The sequence below is a fragment of the Aphis gossypii genome, chromosome 1, assembly GCF_020184175.1.
Source record: "Aphis gossypii isolate Hap1 chromosome 1, ASM2018417v2, whole genome shotgun sequence".
Classification (NCBI taxonomy): Eukaryota; Metazoa; Arthropoda; class Insecta; order Hemiptera; family Aphididae; genus Aphis; species Aphis gossypii.
Genome location: NC_065530.1, coordinates 47110209 through 47130366, shown reverse-complemented (window position 1 = coordinate 47130366; position 20158 = coordinate 47110209). Strand labels below are relative to the sequence as shown.

The 20158-nt window shown below is 28.4% G+C and overlaps 4 protein-coding genes across 7 annotated transcripts; 2 read left to right on the top strand and 2 right to left on the bottom strand.

The window, feature by feature from the left end:
* Positions 1-1995: 1995 nt before the first annotated feature.
* Positions 1996-7142, top strand: LOC114122865 (beta-1,4-galactosyltransferase galt-1-like). Of its 3 annotated transcripts, none has more exons than XM_027985641.2 (6): positions 1996-2163; positions 5114-5284; positions 5360-5520; positions 5584-5956; positions 6035-6342; positions 6406-7142. In XM_027985641.2, exons 2-6 carry the CDS (start codon positions 5177-5179, stop codon positions 6878-6880), a joined length of 1425 nt encoding a protein of 474 aa, XP_027841442.1. In that variant the 5' UTR covers positions 1996-2163; positions 5114-5176; the 3' UTR covers positions 6881-7142. The 3 variants fall into 3 exon arrangements, with proteins under 3 accessions (XP_027841442.1, XP_027841440.1, XP_027841441.1); XM_027985640.2 differs by lacking the exon at positions 1996-2163 and adding an exon at positions 4176-5001; XM_027985639.2 differs by lacking the exon at positions 1996-2163 and having other exon boundaries at positions 4175-5284.
* A 107-nt stretch (positions 7143-7249) lies between these two features.
* Positions 7250-9611, bottom strand: LOC114122864 (eEF1A lysine and N-terminal methyltransferase). The gene has a single exon (XM_027985638.2). It carries the CDS (start codon positions 9446-9448, stop codon positions 7457-7459), a length of 1992 nt encoding a protein of 663 aa, XP_027841439.2. The 5' UTR covers positions 9449-9611; the 3' UTR covers positions 7250-7456.
* Positions 9612-11321: 1710 nt separating this feature from the next.
* On the bottom strand, positions 11322-12079 carry LOC114122867 (uncharacterized). Its single transcript, XM_027985642.2, has one exon. The coding sequence runs from the start codon at positions 11962-11964 to the stop codon at positions 11497-11499; it is 468 nt and encodes a 155-aa protein (XP_027841443.1). The 5' UTR covers positions 11965-12079; the 3' UTR covers positions 11322-11496.
* A 538-nt stretch (positions 12080-12617) lies between these two features.
* LOC114122886 (suppressor of fused homolog) lies at positions 12618-18536 on the top strand. 2 transcript variants are annotated; one of them, XM_027985667.2, is made up of 10 exons: positions 12618-12973; positions 13049-13244; positions 15303-15395; positions 15588-15769; positions 16754-16982; positions 17280-17437; positions 17506-17587; positions 17656-17790; positions 17850-18057; positions 18144-18536. In XM_027985667.2, exons 2-10 carry the CDS (start codon positions 13066-13068, stop codon positions 18213-18215), a joined length of 1338 nt encoding a protein of 445 aa, XP_027841468.2. In that variant the 5' UTR covers positions 12618-12973; positions 13049-13065; the 3' UTR covers positions 18216-18536. The 2 variants fall into 2 exon arrangements, with proteins under 2 accessions (XP_027841468.2, XP_027841469.2); XM_027985668.2 differs by having other exon boundaries at positions 13042-13244.
* Positions 18537-20158: the final 1622 nt, after the last annotated feature.

Here is a 20158-nt window from a genome sequence, read left to right as displayed (position 1 = left end):
AAAAAATTTCTCAAAAAAATCGAAAATTTCAGTGGTCTATAAATAACTCAAAAAAAAGTCAAAATTTTTTGAAAATTCAACTATATACAGATACTACTGACATTAACATTTGGTGAAAATTTCAAGTATTTTCAGTGATTAGTTTTTGAATTACAACCATAAAAAAAAATCGATTTGGTCGAAAACTGGTTTTGCGTAAAAATTGCCGTTTTTTCGTCATTTTTTTTTTGTTTTTCTCGATTTTTTTGAAAACTGTTGGAAAATGTTAACTTTTTACCTCTATAATGCACCAAGGATATTCACTTTTACATCGGAAACCACCCCCATAGTTTGAAATTGGAACATTATTTCGACTAGTTATGCTGTACACAGACACAAAAACAAAAAAAAAAAAAACCACACCATTGTAAAATCAATACATTCATCACTTCGTTCAGAATCTAAAAGCCAGAATATTTTGAAAATTTAACTGTGTATAGATAGCGCTAAAATAAACATTTCAAGTATTTACAGTGATTCGTTTTTGAGTTACAACTATATAAAAAAATTGATTTTTCGAAAATTTTACTCTACCAGTTATTACAGTAATTTAATTCCGCCCGCGCACCACTCACCAGACAGTAAAATATAAAATATGATTTAAATAAAGTAGATACACGTTAGAACAACTGGTTTTAAATACATAATGTATATCGTTAATAATTTTTTATTATTTTTGTAATTTTTAAATGTGTGTTGTGACTTGTGAATTATATTATAATATTATATAGAATTGCTATTGTGTGTAGCTGATAATTATATAGGTACCGCAACATAAAACACATTTAAAATCTGTGTACACAAAATAATACAATAAGTAAATAAGTTAACAATTTGTAGGTAGGTAGTAGCATTGATTATAAATGTATAATCAATGGTAGTACTGTAGTAGGTACCTATATTAGATTTAAAAACTTGAGGAAATGGAGCATCCAACGACAGTACTTCCAATTTATAAACTTAGGGGGAGTATAAATTGTTATTGACTAAAATAGATACCTTGTATTCTTGTGGACATTTACGTTTAAGACGACAAAAAGGTCAAGTATTAGCTAATATACAAAAGCTGAAAAGCAGAAGAATTTTAAAAAGAGGGGGTTTGCGTGGCTTAAAGAGTTTTTATGAAATTTATTATTAGGTATGATAGAAACCAAGTGTGGTTGTGTTGTTGGTAAGTTGAACGTTGAATTCATGATGTAGACTGTAGAGTACGATTGTTGACGTATCAAGAAACATTAGAAAAGACAAGAAGAATTATTGATTAAAACGCTTTAAGTTTATACTTAGGTTTGAATTTTTCGAGGTTCTCCAGAGTTGGATGCCGTAAGTTTATTGAAATTTGCGGGGCGTAATATTTATTTATAAACTATTGTATTGTTCTATAGAGAGATTTTGGATCGGAGTAATGATCTTAGTTTGTAGAGTCTGAGTTTAAGTGATGTTTTCTTTGATTTAATATAATGTCTAAGTAGTTGGTGGAAAGAAGAGTTCTTGTTCCTTATGCTGAAATTGGAATGATTTAATTGTATAGGTTATCAGGTCATGACCAGGGAATTTTTTGTTTCTTTAAGTTTTTCATTATGTTTAGGATTTCAGAAGGAGAGGTGTTTTGTAGTTTTGTTGTTCAAGGTGCCTGTGAATAAGTTTGCTTTGTAAAAATTTGAAGTTACTAGTTATCAAAGTGCTGCTTAGAGGAGGTATTTTAAATATTATTTAAATGAAATACTCGATAGGTACAACTGTTCTCACACACATAATTAATATCGTTAATCATTTTTTTTTTTTTTTTTGTAATCGTTTAAATGTGTGTTGTGAATTATTTAATATGTAGATTAAATATGAATCATTACTACAAACAAATTTTGTAAAACGGGCACCGTAATTTTATTCCATTTATTTTGTTCGTTGTTGTGTTATCATAGCCATAATTTATATATTTCATTATTTTGTTTATCCCTTGTTTTTTTATATTATGAGGGCGCAAATCGTCCCTACAATTTTATTAATTATCTTGTATTCTATATTATTGTGAGTTATAAGGACTTATTTGTTTTACCCTTGGCGTGTTTTTTTAATATTATTATTTAGGCTAGAACCAGCTGGCCAGTCTGCGTTTCACAAATTGTGAGTTGTTTTTTATACCTACCTATACATTCTTTTGTCTTAAGTATTATGTTTTACACTTTCAATAATTATTATTATTTAATCTTGTTGGGTCAGAAGCACCATAGATTTTATTTTTATCAGTTCTAACTTCTAATAACTATGTTACTGTGCAAGCCCGAATTAAGCATCGATGGGCCCCTGTAGGACACCATAAATTTAGTGGGCCCCCTTTCAACTTTAAATGTAAAAAAATTTGTATATTATATTATATTATTGTATAATGATGAATATTGTACTATACTACTATATAAAAAAAATTGTATATATATAAGAGTATAAGACTGTGTAAATTAATAATTATATTATGCCCCCTTAATCCGTGCTTGACATTGTGAATTATTAAATTATATTATTGGTTTGAATGTTTGACAAAAAAATTATCTTTTATAATATAATTTATCAACATTATTGTACAATGTTACGGTAAATGATGTAATTTGTCTGAAAATTGGTAAATTTATAGACATTCCAAATTATTTACAACAATTGTCAATTACCTACACATTTAGTGGGAAAATGAAGCTCAAGTCATTTATATTGTTGTGAACGTCATTCATCAAGAGCATCCAGTGATAAGAGTTCATGCAACAAAGCTTATTCGTTTGCTAAAAATTTTTTGACGAAAGTATAGAATATAGATAGATGAGCAAAAATCCAACTATAGTGATAACTCAAATACTCAATAAAATTCAAAAAATATAAAAAATTTGAAAATTTGAAGACATAAAAAAAGCAGTAATGAATAATAGTATAATACTTAACCATTTATACATGATGTATTGATGTTATGATTGAATAATTTTGATAAATTACGTCATTTATCTACCGTATCGTCCATAACCAGTGGTGTAAATACGGCAATGCAGGAAATTCGGCTGCAATTAGGGCCTTAAGTTTAGGGGCCTTTCTCAATACTATTTTTTTTATCATTAACAAAAAATATTTGTGTTGAAGTTTAAAAAAAATAATAAGATGAAAAGAACTTATGGGCATTGTGCAAATTATTAACAACTTTGCAAATTTAAAAGCTCGTAAAGTATAAATATATATTAACATTTATTCTAAAAAGGAGAAAGGCCCTTTAAGTTTTTCGTATTGGGCCGAATTATTATACTTACGCCACTGACCGTAACATATTATATAGGTACCTATACTAGGAAGTATATACATTTATACAAAACAGGTTATCTATTTATTATCATTTTTATATTGTTGGGCCAAAAAGGGACTGCAGATTATATATTATTATTTTATACATTTTAAATTATTGGGTCAAAGGGTCGTAGATTTAATTTTTTATATCTCAAAATCATACAGGTTGTTGTTATTCTGTGATTGATATTAAAGGTTTTGTAATTTAATTGTCAATTTTATAGTAACAAAGTAATATCTACCAAATCCTTGTTACCATTTAAAATTTTTCGGATTTTTTCCTTAGTTTTAAGTGCACACACACACACACACACACACACACACACACACACACACACGCATGCACATTCATTACTCGTGCATAACACATATTTATGCACAACACAAGCATCGCACGTAGTTCGACAGTAGGTATATTTGCCCGGCAACTCTGACCAGCAGCTGTTCAGACTGTCGGATTGTTACATATCACTATAATAATGCTCAACAGTCAACACTCGTCAAAATATTTCTATTATTATTTACGCTTTAGACGTTAGTAGTAGGTACAATAAACATTGATTGGTGTTTGGGAGCTTATACTGCTATCGCGTTTTAGGTAGGTACGCTCCTGGTCCGTACGCTAGCAGCTGTAGGTATGGTATAAAAATAAAAAACGATTTTCTGATGTATGTTGGACATATTATTTTCATACGGGCGAATGGGCGATGATATTAATATTGAACGATAATAAATCCTGGTAGGGTAGTAGGCGGATATTATTAGAGTAAAACGTACGGATGACCGTGTGGCGCGTACACAGTCATCGACTGTCGTCCGTTAGTGCTTGAATAGCCAGATGTCTCCGTTAACCGACTCGCCGTGCACATGCGATCCACAGCGAACCCCGTCCCTGTGTTTATTTAACGTTCGGACTTGAGGAGTAAAGCGTAGTAATGTGCCTATTATTGTTACAGTGTTACTGTGTAAGGGTTGCGCCCGCTTTACTGGCCGGGCAGTATTTGCAGGGCATGCGCACCGCTTGTTCGCGCAGACGCGAATCAAATCGTTTCGCACTACCCCGATGGTAGTTGATACACGCAGTCCAGTTACATAATAATTAAGTAAATGCTCCACGGGAACCTCAATAACAATGTGTTGTAAACAATGTAATTTGTAATATCACCGCCGTCAATCGCATATCCGATAATCTTTTTTCTAGTCTTGACAGTTAATAATCGTTTGAAATCGCGTGTTCTCGTGGTAGGTAATCGTCGTCGCCGGTAACTGACGTAGCAGCACCGGGAAGATTAATCACAAAATAATAACACGATTTAAATACTCAATATACTGACAAGAGCGGATTTTTTTGTTTACGTCTGCGGTCCGCCGCAAACGAACGATTGTAGCATTAATATTCTTCTGGAACAAAATGTGAACGCACATCAACGTTTGCGATGGCAATAACGACGAAAACATTGTTTACCCTCGGCGCGGCTCCGTTTACGACTGTCGTCATGACGGTCGACGGTAAACGCTGCTCGGTTGCTGTTGCCGCGGGCTTGTGAGACACAGGGGATGAGGCTGGTCGGTGTTCGCGTGACAGGCGGGTACGGTTCGACACCATAACGATTTCGTTTCGTTCTTATGGAGCAAGTCAAAGAAGTATGCGTGTGTCGTAAACCGTAGTCGTCTCTTGGCCGCGGCCGAGTTTGCTGCGAATCGTATCCACTGTTTACATACCTAATTAAATGTTTGAAATATTACCCTCCCTTAGAACACGATGGTGGTCATCAATACGCGCATCACATTATAATCATAGTACGGCCCAGGTGATTCAATGATGAAAATTCGAGTCCGTGTGTTGCTGCTCTTGCTCACTGGTGCCCTTACCTTGTTCGTAGTATTTTTCGTCAACGATGAAAAGCCTAACACCGTGGAAGTCAAAGTGAGTATTACAAACAATCATATTATACCATTTAAATATCTAATGGTTAATATTTATTTGCACAATCATTTTTAGGACGTCAAGCCGCCTTTTAGTCAAAGATTTAAAGCACAGCCCCATTTTAATGTTGCAAAACGACAGTATATAATACATCCACCTCGCGTAGAACGTATATTACCCAATCGAAGTGAAATTGTTCCTAAAGACGCAGTTTGGCAAAAAGTCCAATCAACAAAGTACTGTGTTTATTTAAGATTTAATGTTAATGTATTGACTAATGTATTTTTATCATAAAATAGGTACAAATTTTTCATTTATTCAGCATACTTGGATACAAGAATCAAATCTGATGGTCCACTGGTACGAATAATTGGTGCCACTAAAACTCAAAAACCAGATCAAGTTTGGTGTAGATTATGGTATGCAAATAGTTCTAAGACTGTTTCAGCATTTGTGAAAGCAATCCGTGAAAACTGGAATTTAAAGTACAGTGCAGTATTTGTGTTGTGCAAATTACCACCAGATGGACATTATCCATTAAGTGTGTCTATTGTGTCCAATATTAAAGATCCAATTACTAATGAGGTACTGATTCAAAGGCAAAAACCAACTAGTCAACTCAAGACTGATATAGAAATTTGTGTTAAACCAATGCATTATTATTATGATCGAGTAATTATTTCATTATTTAAATTTATCCAAGTTATATCTTCTAAATAATTATTAACCTAACCTTGTTTTTAATTTAAGGCCATACAACTTATGGAATTTGTAGAGCTAAATTATTTACTTGGGATTGGACATTTTACATTTTATAAAAACACTGTTGGGCCAAATGTTGATTGTGTTTTGGACCGTTACATAAAAGACAATTTGATTTCTGTTTTACCTTGGCATATAGATATTGTGACCAAGGAAGAAATAAGAACTGAAGGAATGTTTGCTGCACTTAATGATTGCTTGTATAGAAATATGTACAATGCAAAATACGTCGCATTTTTAGACATTGATGAAATTATTGTTCCTAGACAAAATGACACATTAATCAAATTAATCAAGTATGCTTAATGTTAATACTTTTTAATGCCTACTAATTTATTTGGTTACCTATTTATTTTTAGTTGGTTAAACATTTATCAAACTCCAGCTGCTTATTCATTTCGTAATGCATTCTTCTACATGCAATGGGCTGATGATGACTCATTACCGTCTGATCAGAATCTATTTCATTCAAATCTCGTTGTATTACGTAAAACACGGCGTAAGACTCAATTGCATCCACATAAACTACGTTCAAAATTTATATGTGATCCAAAACGAGTAATAGAAGTCGGAAATCACTTTGTCTGGGAGTTTTTAAATCCTAGTGATGGAACATTTTATTTTACACCAGAACATGCAATACTTCATCATTATAGGGTTTGTGAGTATGGGGGAAATGATTGTATAACTGCTGACTCTACAGTGGACCGCACCGTGTACAAGTATAGAAAAAAGTTGGTTGACAGAATAACAAATACTCTTGGAAATTTAGACTCAACTTGTCTAATAGAAGCTCAAACATACACTAATGAAACAATGTACTTCTCAAATTGATTTTTCTTTATAACATTTCATTTTCATAAAGTGTGCTTCCAATAATTATTAAATATATTTGTTTTGAACAGGGTGAATTAAACCTTTAAAATATGTATAATACATATTAGTGTGTTGTGAAATGTGTGTAATTTATGGGTTAAGAGTAAAAAAACTCTAAACAATATTTTAAATAGAAAAAAAATATCATACTCTTTAAACCTTACTTGTAAAAAAAAAAAAAATATAAGTAAATAAAAGTATAAACATTTGTGTTCAAAAATTATTTCTTAAAATCTGATAAATATTTGTCTAATTCTCCAAAGAATAGACGTTAGTATAGCAAATAATATAATATCGAAACAAAGTTAATATTGTTAAAAACAAATGTGATATTTAAGAAATAAGTTTATTAAATTTATAAATAATCATTGTTCTTATTTTATACACATAAAAAAAAAATAATAACTTTCAAAAATGTAACAATTAAATATATCATAAACTTAATATGTCTAAATGAAATTATTTATATAAACTTAAATAGTACGTATAGTAAATTAAGTATGAAAAATAAAGCATTTATAAAATGCCACAACATTAAATATCTTCAATATTTTCCTTCAAAGCAGAAATATCAATCACATCGCAAGCAATGAGTGGGTTACTTTTAGTGCAATTGTTCATGTATGCAGCAGTTTGTTCCAAGAGATCTGCATCAAATGTTTTATCACTATTTCTTGCTAACAGCACTCTATTAATATCTTCAGGAATCTTTAATGATGTTAGTTGTTTGAAATTATTCTTTAAAACATTTAAAATTTCATTTTTAACATCAGATGCACGACAGACAAAGTTCAATAAAAATAAACCGTCTTCTCCAATTAAACTTTTTACATTATTTAGTACATCTTGCTTCAGAAAAGCTTTCGGTGGTCCACTTAAACCCAATGTTGGATCTTTAACATCAACATCATATATTACTACATCATATTTTTCATTATTTTTGACAGCATTACATAGATATTCAAGACCATCACAAATTTCTACTTCTAATCTACTGTTCTCTATCAGTCCAAAAGCTTTTTTGGCTATTTCATATACAATTGGATCTATTTCTAAAGCAAGAATAGTTGCATTTTCATAAGCATTTAACAACAAATTGGTAAGTATACCTCCACCCAAACCAATTAAAAGGATTTTAGGTACTTTATCTAATTGATTTGCTATAATGCCCACACCAAGGCCCAAATATGGTATGTAATCACTGAGGAAATGGGAATAATCAATTTTGATCTTATCATTTTCAGTCAACAATTTTGTTTCTGATTGGATGATATGAGGCATGTTGAGGAATACTAAACGTCTAAAAGTTTCATTATTTTGCCCAACCACTTCTTCTATTACAAAATTTCCAGAGTGTTCACTTTTGTTTTCCATAATGATTTTTCGTTCTCCAAGTTGTTGTTCTAATGATAAAAATAATATGGTTTCACCACGTTTTATGACACCTTGTGGTGCTATTTTCAACATAAGTCTTGATAGTTCTTGCTGTACTTGTTTTAAATCCTTATAGATCTGTCCTCGATGCATACTAATAATAGCTAAACGATCTACATTACAATTCCGTCGTAGTATATCTTGCCCTTCTTCACTGCTAAACAGCCATTCATGTTCTCGACCATGAGGAACAATGAATGCAGCAAAAGTCATTTTATTTGGATTTTTTTCTGTAGGAGATTCAACAATCATAATTGTATAACGAGGTTTTTTTGTTTGGGAACAATTAATTTCAAATCGATAATTATTTGACATGTCTTCCATTTGACATTTAGTGAGATCAAAACACATTGAAACAGATTTCTGGGTATCAATAACTATTTCTAAAAGATCATTTATGGAATCTAACCTTTCATTTGTAAGACCATCTGGATTCCACTCAAGAACTGGATTAGCTCCGGGTATTTTATTTACTTTAGTACAAACAACCATAAATACTGGTTGGCCATTGAAATCTGGTGAGTCTTCAACTTCAGTGCATTGGCACACACGAATTATCCAACCGTTTTCACTGAAATAGGAAAATATAAACTGAGCAATATGGTACTGCAGAAGTGAAACACAAATATAACGGCCTCCAAATTTCAATATTCTTTTGATCTCGTTAAACATTTTCATTGCCCGTGTAAGAGATTCTACTTCACCATCAGGCATCAAGGCATCCAGTGTTCCTTTGTCAATAACGGCACTAAACCTTTCATCGGCATATTTAGTATTCAATATATCCTCGACTTCATAAACTAGACCAGGATATTTAGTTTTATGTTTGTTATTCATATTCGCAATTACAACTTCACTATTATCTACACTAGTCATGTTGATGAACCCATCTGAGTATAAATTTAAACTAAGATCAGAATTTCCACATCCCGACATCAATATAATATCTTTAGCACTAATGTATTTGGTGAGTAAACGTTTTAAATTGTCATAATTACCATACCATTCGAAAGTAGTTTTACGTTTTGTAAAAAAAGAGTCCCAATACTCCGTTGTGCTGAAATCGCTGTTTTTCTCAGGCACCAAATTCATGGTAGTTGCGTAGATGTATCACGAATATAATAAAGTTACTTAATGATTAATAAAAAAATATTTAACACTTCAGTAACAATACATTTCTAATAGTTTAATCTATCGGTAGATCATGGTGTGATGTGTGGTGTGATCAAATAACATAAATAAGCGGCGAGATAATATTATTGTTCTTAAATAAATGATAAGATAACTTAAAAACATTACCAGTGCAGCCACTAACATAACGATTTAACTCGGTTTCAATAATAATAATAATAATTCATATTTAATAATTTTATATTATTATTTAAATCACGTAAATAATTATTGTAAAATATTACAAATATTACTAGGTATGACCTCACATACAATTTTGTCATGTTTTTTAACTTAAAAACGACAAAACAAATAATTATTATCATACTGAATAATTTTTTAGTATTGACCATTGATTGTATTTATTTAAAAATTAAGAGCTGTAGCCTGTAGCATGGTATAAAAATGAATTTTGATAACTATAATAGAAGGTTTAAGGGAGCTTAAACACTAACTTTTAATAATTCAATAACCTATGGAATATTATCGTATCTTAAATCTTTTTTACATTTTTTTAATGTTTTGAAAAAAAATCTTTCTTTCCAATTTTGAATTTAGACATACATTAGGGGCTTTAAGGTCTAGGCCCAAATAGCCTTATTCTTATACTCTACTGATTAAAAGATACCTACCTATCATTAGTTTTTATGATCATGATAAATACCTACTGATAAATTGACAAAAAAAATTTGTTTATAACTGAGTTAAGCATTTAAGCGTAGGTAGTATAAAGTATTGTACTTAGCCCTGTACTCTGTAGACAGTGTCTCAGTGTAATACTAGGTACCTACTGGCTACTACAGCTCGTACAGTAGTTGAGTAGTAGTCAGTAGTCACTAGAGTCAGTCAATGTACATTGAACATTGCTACTATACTTATAGGTTATAAACTTATAAATCAAATAAAACTATTACCTATTATTTATTTTTCATGTTTCATTACCTACCTAAAAATACAAATTACTATAACTATACATATAGATATAGGTAGGTAGTCTACAACCTATAATAAATTTATAGTAATAAAAATGTATTATTAGAATACTTAGAATAGGTAACTTATTAACATAATATGTAGGATAGAAGTAATTATAATCACGATTAAAGATAGTCTTATGTAGATATCTTTAATCGTTATTATAATAAGTAAAGTTATTAGTCTAATCTTTAATAATCAATATTGTTCTATAGAATAAAAAATGATTAAATTAAATGCTAAAAATGTAGTAGGTACCCATCTATCTAATTTTAAACAAGAAAAAATCGAAAAAAATATGTATATAAATTGACTCTTGATAAAATTTACTACAGATAATAACTACTAATAACATATTAAAATTAACAATAGAGTTTATATTATTGTACATTTGTATATAGCTCATTTAGATGTTTAATTACCTAATAGGTATCATTGATTAAATATATTTAATCAATGCTAATATCTAATCTACAGATATTACACAAATAGTTGAGTAATCATTATAATAGGTAAGGTATATAAATCTCTGAATCATAATAACAAAATACAAGGGAGATTTAATTAATTTATTTTTGTATTTAATTTCTGATATCTAGTTGATTATGGTGAAATAAGTAGGTTCCTACCTATTTACAATATTTTATATTATTAACATACTATTTGAAAATAATTGATAAAGATTGTATACTTGTATTGAGTTGAAGTTTAAATTCAGACTTTAAAATTCAAAGTTTATTTTATATTTTTATTATTTAGATACCTATTTAAAAATAATAAGTAATAGTACCTGCCCATATATTATACAGTATACTTCCAATTTCCATGTAACTCTAATACATAGAGTAAGACTTTTATTTAAAAATAGGAATAACAAAATAAAGACATGTTTTGTTTTGTAAAATATAAATTAATGTAGGTAGGTCAATATTATTTACATAATATTACACGCAATATTTTTTAAAATTATATTACAATTTAGTTTTGGAATATACTTATGAATTGAGTAACTGAGCAAATAAAATAGGAATTACAAGAGTTAACGCCAATATGTAGAAATTAAAACTTTTGAAAGCTGCTGGTGCATTGTTACAGAGATCACCATGACAAAAACACATAAAAACTTTTTTATACTCCCACATAGTATCATCACAACGTTCTTCTCCATCTGAAGGTCCTCTTTGCAAACACGTCCTTTGTGTTGCAGTGTCGAATTCTTGTTCTTTGGCGTCAGAATTACGTGTCTCAATTATTTTCCCACACCATCCCGAGGCACAAGGCACAGCTTCCACTCCAATACCGGATTCTAAGCTGATCTGTGTGAGGTTGGTGTATTTAAATCGATCCTTACAGCTTCCTAAATCTCCACGGGAACGGCAACTGAAACATCGTTTCACAACGCTGTCGGAAAAGTTGATCAGTAATGACACTAAAAGTATTATTAAAATTGACTTATTGCTCATAGTGCAAGTGCAGTGTGTTAATGACTGACGAATAAATTTTGAACGATTGTATTACGATTTGTAATTTGTATGCCATAAACATACTTTCACTTTGACTCTCGATGCAACAGGTAAAATAATGCTTAAGGATACAAGATATATTGTATAGGATAAAGACGCTTAGCCGCGTACACGGTTTACTCTTTATTATTTTTTTTAAACAAATGTGTACTTTAAAAGTATCCCGAGCTGAGTAAAACATCATTTTAGAACACATATTTTATTCTAGGCTGAAAACATGTACACAAATAGGTATTTTAAATTTTTAAAGATACCTAGTAAGAATTATATAGCAATATTGTAAATTCGGTAGGTATTGGTAGCAATGAAAAACAAGAATGACGACCGCGGAGAATGGAATACCTTGTATTTTGGAATACAGAGTGACTGAACGAATAGCTGGTAGGAAGCCAATCATCTTATAATATGATATTATTAAATCCTGCTTGAATTTGATTTAGTTTTTAGACGTTTAGTAGTAAAATTTTAAGATTATTTTCTGGTTCAATTGTCATAATTTTATTTTCATTAAGTTCTAGCTGTTAAAATAAATAAATAAATATTTGATACGCTCTGTATATCATATCTGTTAAAAAATGTTTGATACTAAATACCAGTCGCCAGTCGCCAGTCAGAAAGACAGCGTCACGGCGAGTAGGAAACTAGTAGCGTTAACGTCGTTACTCGTTAACGTGCGTTTCTAGTTATATTTATTGCTGGTAAGTGGCTGTTATTGCCATACCAGTAACCATTGGTGTACGGAGTAGTATCAACATAATTGTATCATGTCGATGTGAAAATCGTTTACAATCCGTATACCCAGGCCCTTGAGTATATTATAATTTTATTTATATAGTTAAATACCAAGTCAGTTAGCGACTAACTTCTTACTGTATCATAATATTTATTTAGTTATATGTCAATTTATATCCTATTGTTAACGAAAAACTCAATTTATAGAATGTTATAGGTAAGAATTATTCATCCTTTTCAAAGAATTTCAGATTTGTTTCTACTGTTTAATAAGCTTTTGTACAGTTTTTAGTATTTTGAACTAAGAAAATGAGTGAATCTGACCATCAGAATGGAGTGCCTTGTATGCGTACTCCAAGATCAGTTACTGAAATGCCTTATGTATCACAAACGCTACCGGCTGGCCTTGCTTCACTTTACATGCTATGCAAAAGAATATACCCAGATCAATGTAATCCATTACAAGCTACAACTGTAATTAAGTACTGGTGAGAAATTCTATAACAGTGTGTTGATAATTTGATGTAGCCATTGTAAGATATTGTTGAAAACATATATTTTCTTTTTTTTTTAATTATATTATAATAATCTTTATTTTGGCTACTAATTACCTTACAATGAAGTATGAAGTATTTGAAATTTTATTAGAAATTTAAATAATGAATAAGTATTTTGAATAAGCCATAAGTAATTAACTTGTCTTTAGATGATTGATAGCATCTGTTAAAAAAAGAGCTTTTTTTTCTGGAAAAAAATTTAGCAAAGCAGTTCTATATTTTTTATTTTGCAACTAACATTTATAATAATTAGCTTTAATATTTATATTTTAAATATTTTTAAGCTATTGAAATTTATTTATATTAATATGCTATTATTTCTTGTAGTGATTTAATAATAAGTACATGTATAGGACTGTTTTAAATATTCTTGTTACAAATGGCATGAAAAGTTCAGACTTATATATCAAATAACAGACTCCAAGAAGTGTTATCCTTCAGAAAGGATTCCTTTATATATGCTTAAACTTGTCAATATTGGTCATGTATGTCTGTACGGCTGTCATCAGTGACTTATATTATATTAGCAATAATATCATGTGTACAACTTCCACATATTTTTTATCATCGAGGTATTAATGAAAAATGAAATTTAATTAATACAAATCTTACACTATTTTGGTCCACAAGTGTTGTGATTTATTAGGTATAATATTATTATATAATATTTGCTTTGCATTGCTGTATACAAGTCTCACATCAAATTTTGACCTTATACAAAACTTTTTATGAAAACATTTAGTATGAATAATATAAATCAAGAACTAAAGTATTTTGAGATTTACATATTTTTTTATTACATTATTATTAAATGATTTAGACAATTCGGCGTGTATATCAAAATGAAAATTTATATATATATTATAAAATATTTTTGAATATAAAGTAAGTTCATAAAAATTTTAAAAATTACAAATGTACTCTGGGTTAAATCTCCCTCTCTGGTTGTGTATTACGATTACTTTTTTATATAATAAAAAGCTACAGTATCAAGACATAAGGTTACATTTTTTGATAGTTATTTATTTTTGTTTGAGCTGTTCGACTGCAAAATAAAAATGAAGATTCACAATTATGATATAATAAACACATCTAAAAATGCTAAACTGACATTTTTTTAGTGAGTTTGATTATTTTAATATTATTACTACTTAAAATAGTTGATTTTTTCTTCAGACTATTTTATACAAACTTAAAATGTACCTATCTAAAAATAGGATGTATGAAAAATGAATTGACATAGGGTAAGGGTTGGTCTCTTTATTTTCATTTCCTGTCTGTATCTATTTTTGGTTGACACATGTTCTTTAGAGTAATTTATTCTTTCATATTAAACATAATGAATACATAAAAAAGTATATTGTGGAAGCTAAAATTTTGGAATGCATTACATTTTTTTTTTATTATTAGTTTTTAGTGTAACTATGATAGCTCAATGATTAATTAAATCTTTAATTCTCTATGTTTTTATTAGGTATTAATTAAAATTAAAAATAATCAATGGACCTATTTTAAATAATGTTTTAAACATTGTAGGTATGAACTATGAAAAATTAAGAAAGATTATGTGGTATAATTTATTAACATATTAAATAGATTCTGTGCTATTTAAGTTTTTTTATTTTAAGAAAAAAATTCATTATTTTGTATGACAATTAAAGTATCATCAAACATTATGGAATACTAAATACTAATGATATTTTCATTAGTGAAGTGTCTGCCTCAGTGATTATCATGTTTTTCTGTGTCAAATTTATGGAGAAATGTGTGTATTATCAGTGACTTTTTGTATAATCGTATAGGTAATGTGTTAATTTATCAGTCATACCTTGGGATGTTCGCAGTTTTATTTATACAATAATATTGAAATATATCTTGATTCTTGAGTAAAAGAAGAAAAATAATATAAACTATTATTATATTTTTTTTTAGTAGTAATATATACTTAAATTAAAATACTATTAAAACATAATTTGTTTACAATTGTAGGCTTGGCGGTCCAGATCCATTAGACTATATTAGTATGTATAATAATCCAGGTGATCGAATGATTGGAATTCCACCACATTGGCATTATATAAGGTAGGTTAGTAAGTAATAATACTAGACATAAATAAAAAATATATTATATTTTATTATAATGTATAAATGAATAATGATAACTTAAATATTTAATGTAATTATTATTACATTTATTATATGTAAAATTAATAATATTCTATTATGCATATTATATTTTATTGATTAATACAATTGTTTGATAAAATTGTATAGTTTTGGTTTATCCGATTTGCATGGCGATAATCGTGTTCACAATACTACAAATGGATCAGATGGACCAAGTGGATTTGGTTTTGAATTGACATTTCGCCTTCTTAAAGACTCTTCAGAAACATCTCCTCCTACTTGGCCTGCCCGCTTGATGCAGTCACTTGCTAAATATGTTTTTAGAACTGGTATTGTTTAATGTAGTTACTAAATTCATTGTTATGATTCTTTTTTTGCTACTAGATTAAAATACCATAAATCTTTCTAATTACGTCACTAACCATATTCAGTAATATTGTCATGTATTTCGAATAGCTCTATATACTAACAACTGGTTGATGAATAAGAAAGTAGGTTGGAGTTCTCTTTCTATAGAAATATACAGTACTTGTGAATGATTTCTATGTTAGGCATTGTATCACCCATATAATTATATATAACTGTGTTGTTACTGCATTACGGTTTATGTATAATATATTAATATATATATTAGTGCAGCGGTTCCCAAAATGTGAGGCACACCTTCCAAGAGAGGTGGGAGCACTTGACAGGGGAGGTGCGAGCTGTGTGGTAAATAGTGGTATTTTTAAATCAACAAAAATTTCATATACAGTTATATTGTAAGATTATACTTAATTCGGGGATTTTCAAAAAGTTACTACATCTAGCCAGTGTTAAATCACATTGTTCGCATAAGATTAAATATTTTGTAATATTTTAAATAGAAATTTAATAATACTTATTGTTGATTTATTTTGTCATAACAATAAAAATATTTGTATATTTAAATACTTTAAATTTGTTATTTATTCATTCATGAGAGGTGCAATTCATTTTTTTTTATTTTTAGGGTGGGTAAACTAAAAAAGTTTAGAAACCGCTGTATTAGTGTATGTTATTTTATATTAAACCAATTTTCTGTGTGGAATATATTTCTAATAAGCAATAATATTTGGTCAAGGTTTATATTGTTATCAACCAATTATACTCATCTAATTGACCCCATGTATATTAACAGGATCTATAGAGACTATATTATTTCCTTTTTGTATGACAAGCCTATCCATACTAATTGACTATCATTAGTTTATATTTATAGTATAAATTATCAGAGCACTTATAATTTTTTATATTTATAACAAGTATAAGTAACAACTACTTTGTAATTATAGGAAATACATTATATGCTGGTGATCATGTATCTTGGCATTGTGGTTTGGATGGTAGTGAAAGTCGCTTACAACATATGTTAATGGGTGAAGATCCTCAATTGCAGGTCACTGTTACACCACATGGATCAGTTAGATTTGTTCAAATTGTTGGTGCATGTTTAGAAGAATTACAAGCTGTTCAAAGATGGAATGGGCCAGGAGTATTGCAAATACTGAAAAGACATTCAATGTAAGTATATGATTTTTGTAATAGAAACAATATATTACTAAACAAATTTTAATTTATTTTAAATTTTGGTTTCTGTCTATGTTGTTTATGTACAATCAAATTTCACTTCATCTTTTACAAACTTATTCAATTTATATTTTTCCTTAATTTTCAACCCACCCATTCTTTTATTGACACATTCCCCCTCATACTACCAATTACCTTTGGACTATCTTCTAACATAATGTAATTTTGTAGTTGTGGTGCTTAAGAGTTTATAATGGTGCTATTTAACATTCTTCTACATTATTGTTTTAGTACTGGAGGTTCATGGCTAATAACAAACATGCGTAGAGGTGAAAGTATGTTTGATGTGGATCCTTCTGTTCATGATGAAATTGCTGAAGGTATCAAAACTGAAGGTTCAAATTTATGTGGTATAAGTGCTCATTGTTCATGGGAAGAATCTAACAGATGTATGTATACATTATATAAATTTAATATTAATTATCAATTATTAATTTGAATATTTTTTAAATTTTAGGTGACAAAGCATTAGTTTATAAGTCAGTTGAACATTCCATGAACAATTTACGTATTATTAACAATTCAAGAGCACCGAATGGGTAATTTTTTAATATTGTTCAATAAAAAGTTTTAAAATTTTTCAACTATTTAGTAATTTGTTTATTAGGGATTTGAAAGAAACTGATGGAAATTCAAATTATAATAGTTGTGAATTATCAGAATTGACTCAAGAACAATACATAGAAAATGTCCATTTAACTTTTAATTTAGAAGCTGGACTTTTGTTACCTTTTGTATTGAAGTAATAATTCAATTAATTTAAAATTTGTTAAATATATTAATTACAAATATAATTTTCAGAGGTCGTATTAGACATGGTCGTCATTTTACTTTTAAAGCATTAAATAGTAATGCAACTATTACATTTGTTGCTCCATCTGTGTCTGGATCTCTTGTGAGCGATGAAAAACCATTTGTAGCTCAAGGATCTTGGTTACAAGTGTTGGTACCAAATAGTTTTCTCGATACAATGGAATCCAGTTTAAAGTTCCTCAATGAGCCAGTTATGGTAAATATATTTATAATAATCAATATAATATATATATATTTTATTTAGAAAATGATTGTTGGTATTTATTGTTTATTCTTTTACAGGAGCCATTGCCAAAAACTATCAACTGGCCTGATAGAAATTTAACTATAACAATTAATCCAGATAAATTATAAAACTCAAAATTATTTATTTTATTACTCTTAGATTATTGACCCATTTGTTTTCTTTTTCTAAATACCTTATAAATTTATAATATTAGTTCCTCTAATACTAATCTTTGTTTAATCTTTATTTAATGTGTATTATTATTATTTTTATTTTTATTATTATTTTTTTTTTTTTTACAATAATTACCTATTAATTTACATTGTGAACCTTTCATGCAGTATTAAAAAAAAATAGTGCCTCTTAAACATATTGTATTGTTTTTAGTTTTAGTATTTATAAATAAAATGTCTTACTTAACAGATTATAAATAACTTAAGCTTTGTGAATTATATTTTTATTTATCAACACCTGCTTAGAATTAAGTCTAGTGATTGATTTACAAAACAATGTTCCTTTATACTTGTTTTCAGTTTGGTTAATAATAATTAGGGTTAAGAAAACTAAAACAAAACACCAGTGGCGTTCTCAGAAATTTTCAATAGGGGAGAGGGGTTCTAAAAATTTATTAAAATCCAAAAGTCGAGGGCTTTTTCGTAAAAATTCAACATTCATAAAAATTTTTCTATAGGTAATGAATGATGTTTCGAGTTTTCTCTATAGCTATTTGAAGGAAAACGTATGGAAAACTTAGTGTTGAATTTTTAACCTAAGATATGAACACAAAAAAATTCATGATTTTTGTAACTACAAAATTACTTGCAAATTTTCGCGATTTTGACATAATATTTCGAAAACTTTAAAATATAAACACTTATAAAAAAAAAAATTGTTATTTTTTATTATTTTTTTTTAACTACAATAAGAACAACTCATAAGGAATCTTGTTTTAAATTTTCATGTTTTTTTGGAAACCTAAAATTTTTTATCGACACCAAAAAAAAATTCTCAGAAAAATAAAAAATTTAATTGTCGAGAAATAGCTCAAAAAAATTCAAAATATTTTGAAAATTTTACTGTATATAGATAACACTAACATAAAGATTTGGTGACAATTTCAAATATTTACAGTGATTAGTTTTTGAGTTACCTACAATCATATGAAAAAATTGATTTGGTCAAAAACTGGTTTTGCGTAAAAATTCTCGTTTTCCCGTTTAAAAAAAAAAACAAGAATTATCAAGCAAAACCAGTATTTATTTGACAAAATTAATTTGGTTTTTTATTGTATATCTCGAAAATAATTACAGATGCTATTTAACTTTTTTATGTTTTAGCTCTACAAATACTTAAAATACTAGTCATAGTTGCGTGGAGTGGAGTGGTACGGGATTACCCCGCAAAATGTTTGTCCACTACTCTGCTTGTCTAAACTTTGAATAAGTATAACTCATAAACTACTCACCCTAAATTCGATTTTTATGTATCAAAATACACACAAAATTATTCTGCTTTGGAGTATGAAATTAAAAATCTATGTTGTCATTCAAAAAAGTAAAAAAATAAAAAAATTATAAGGATAAAAAATATTTAAAAATATAATTTTTTTATAAAATTTTTGTTTTTTTAACAATTTGAAACTATGTAAAAAAATATTTTCAAAAACATGAATACTTTTGGAAATAATGAGTGTTGTTTGATAAAAAAATCACCCTGTATATAATAATTTTGTTTGTAAGGATTTGATTCTCAATTCTTGATAATATTCGTCAAAATCATGAAAAATTGTGAATTTTTTTGCTGTTGAAAATTAAAAATAAGCTTGTTCGTATTGTTCGTAAGTTCTTCATATTGAAATTAAAAATCTTAATGTATTTACATTAATTTTCTTAGAGATGTTTAAATTTTAAATTTTGATGAAATATATACATATTTAAACGATGTTAACTATTTTATTATAATTTAAAAACATTATTCTGGGGGATGTAAAACTTTTACATAGGTATATTATGAATTTTACTATACCTACGCAATGAAATTTTCAAAATATGTTGATTAATTTATTGATATC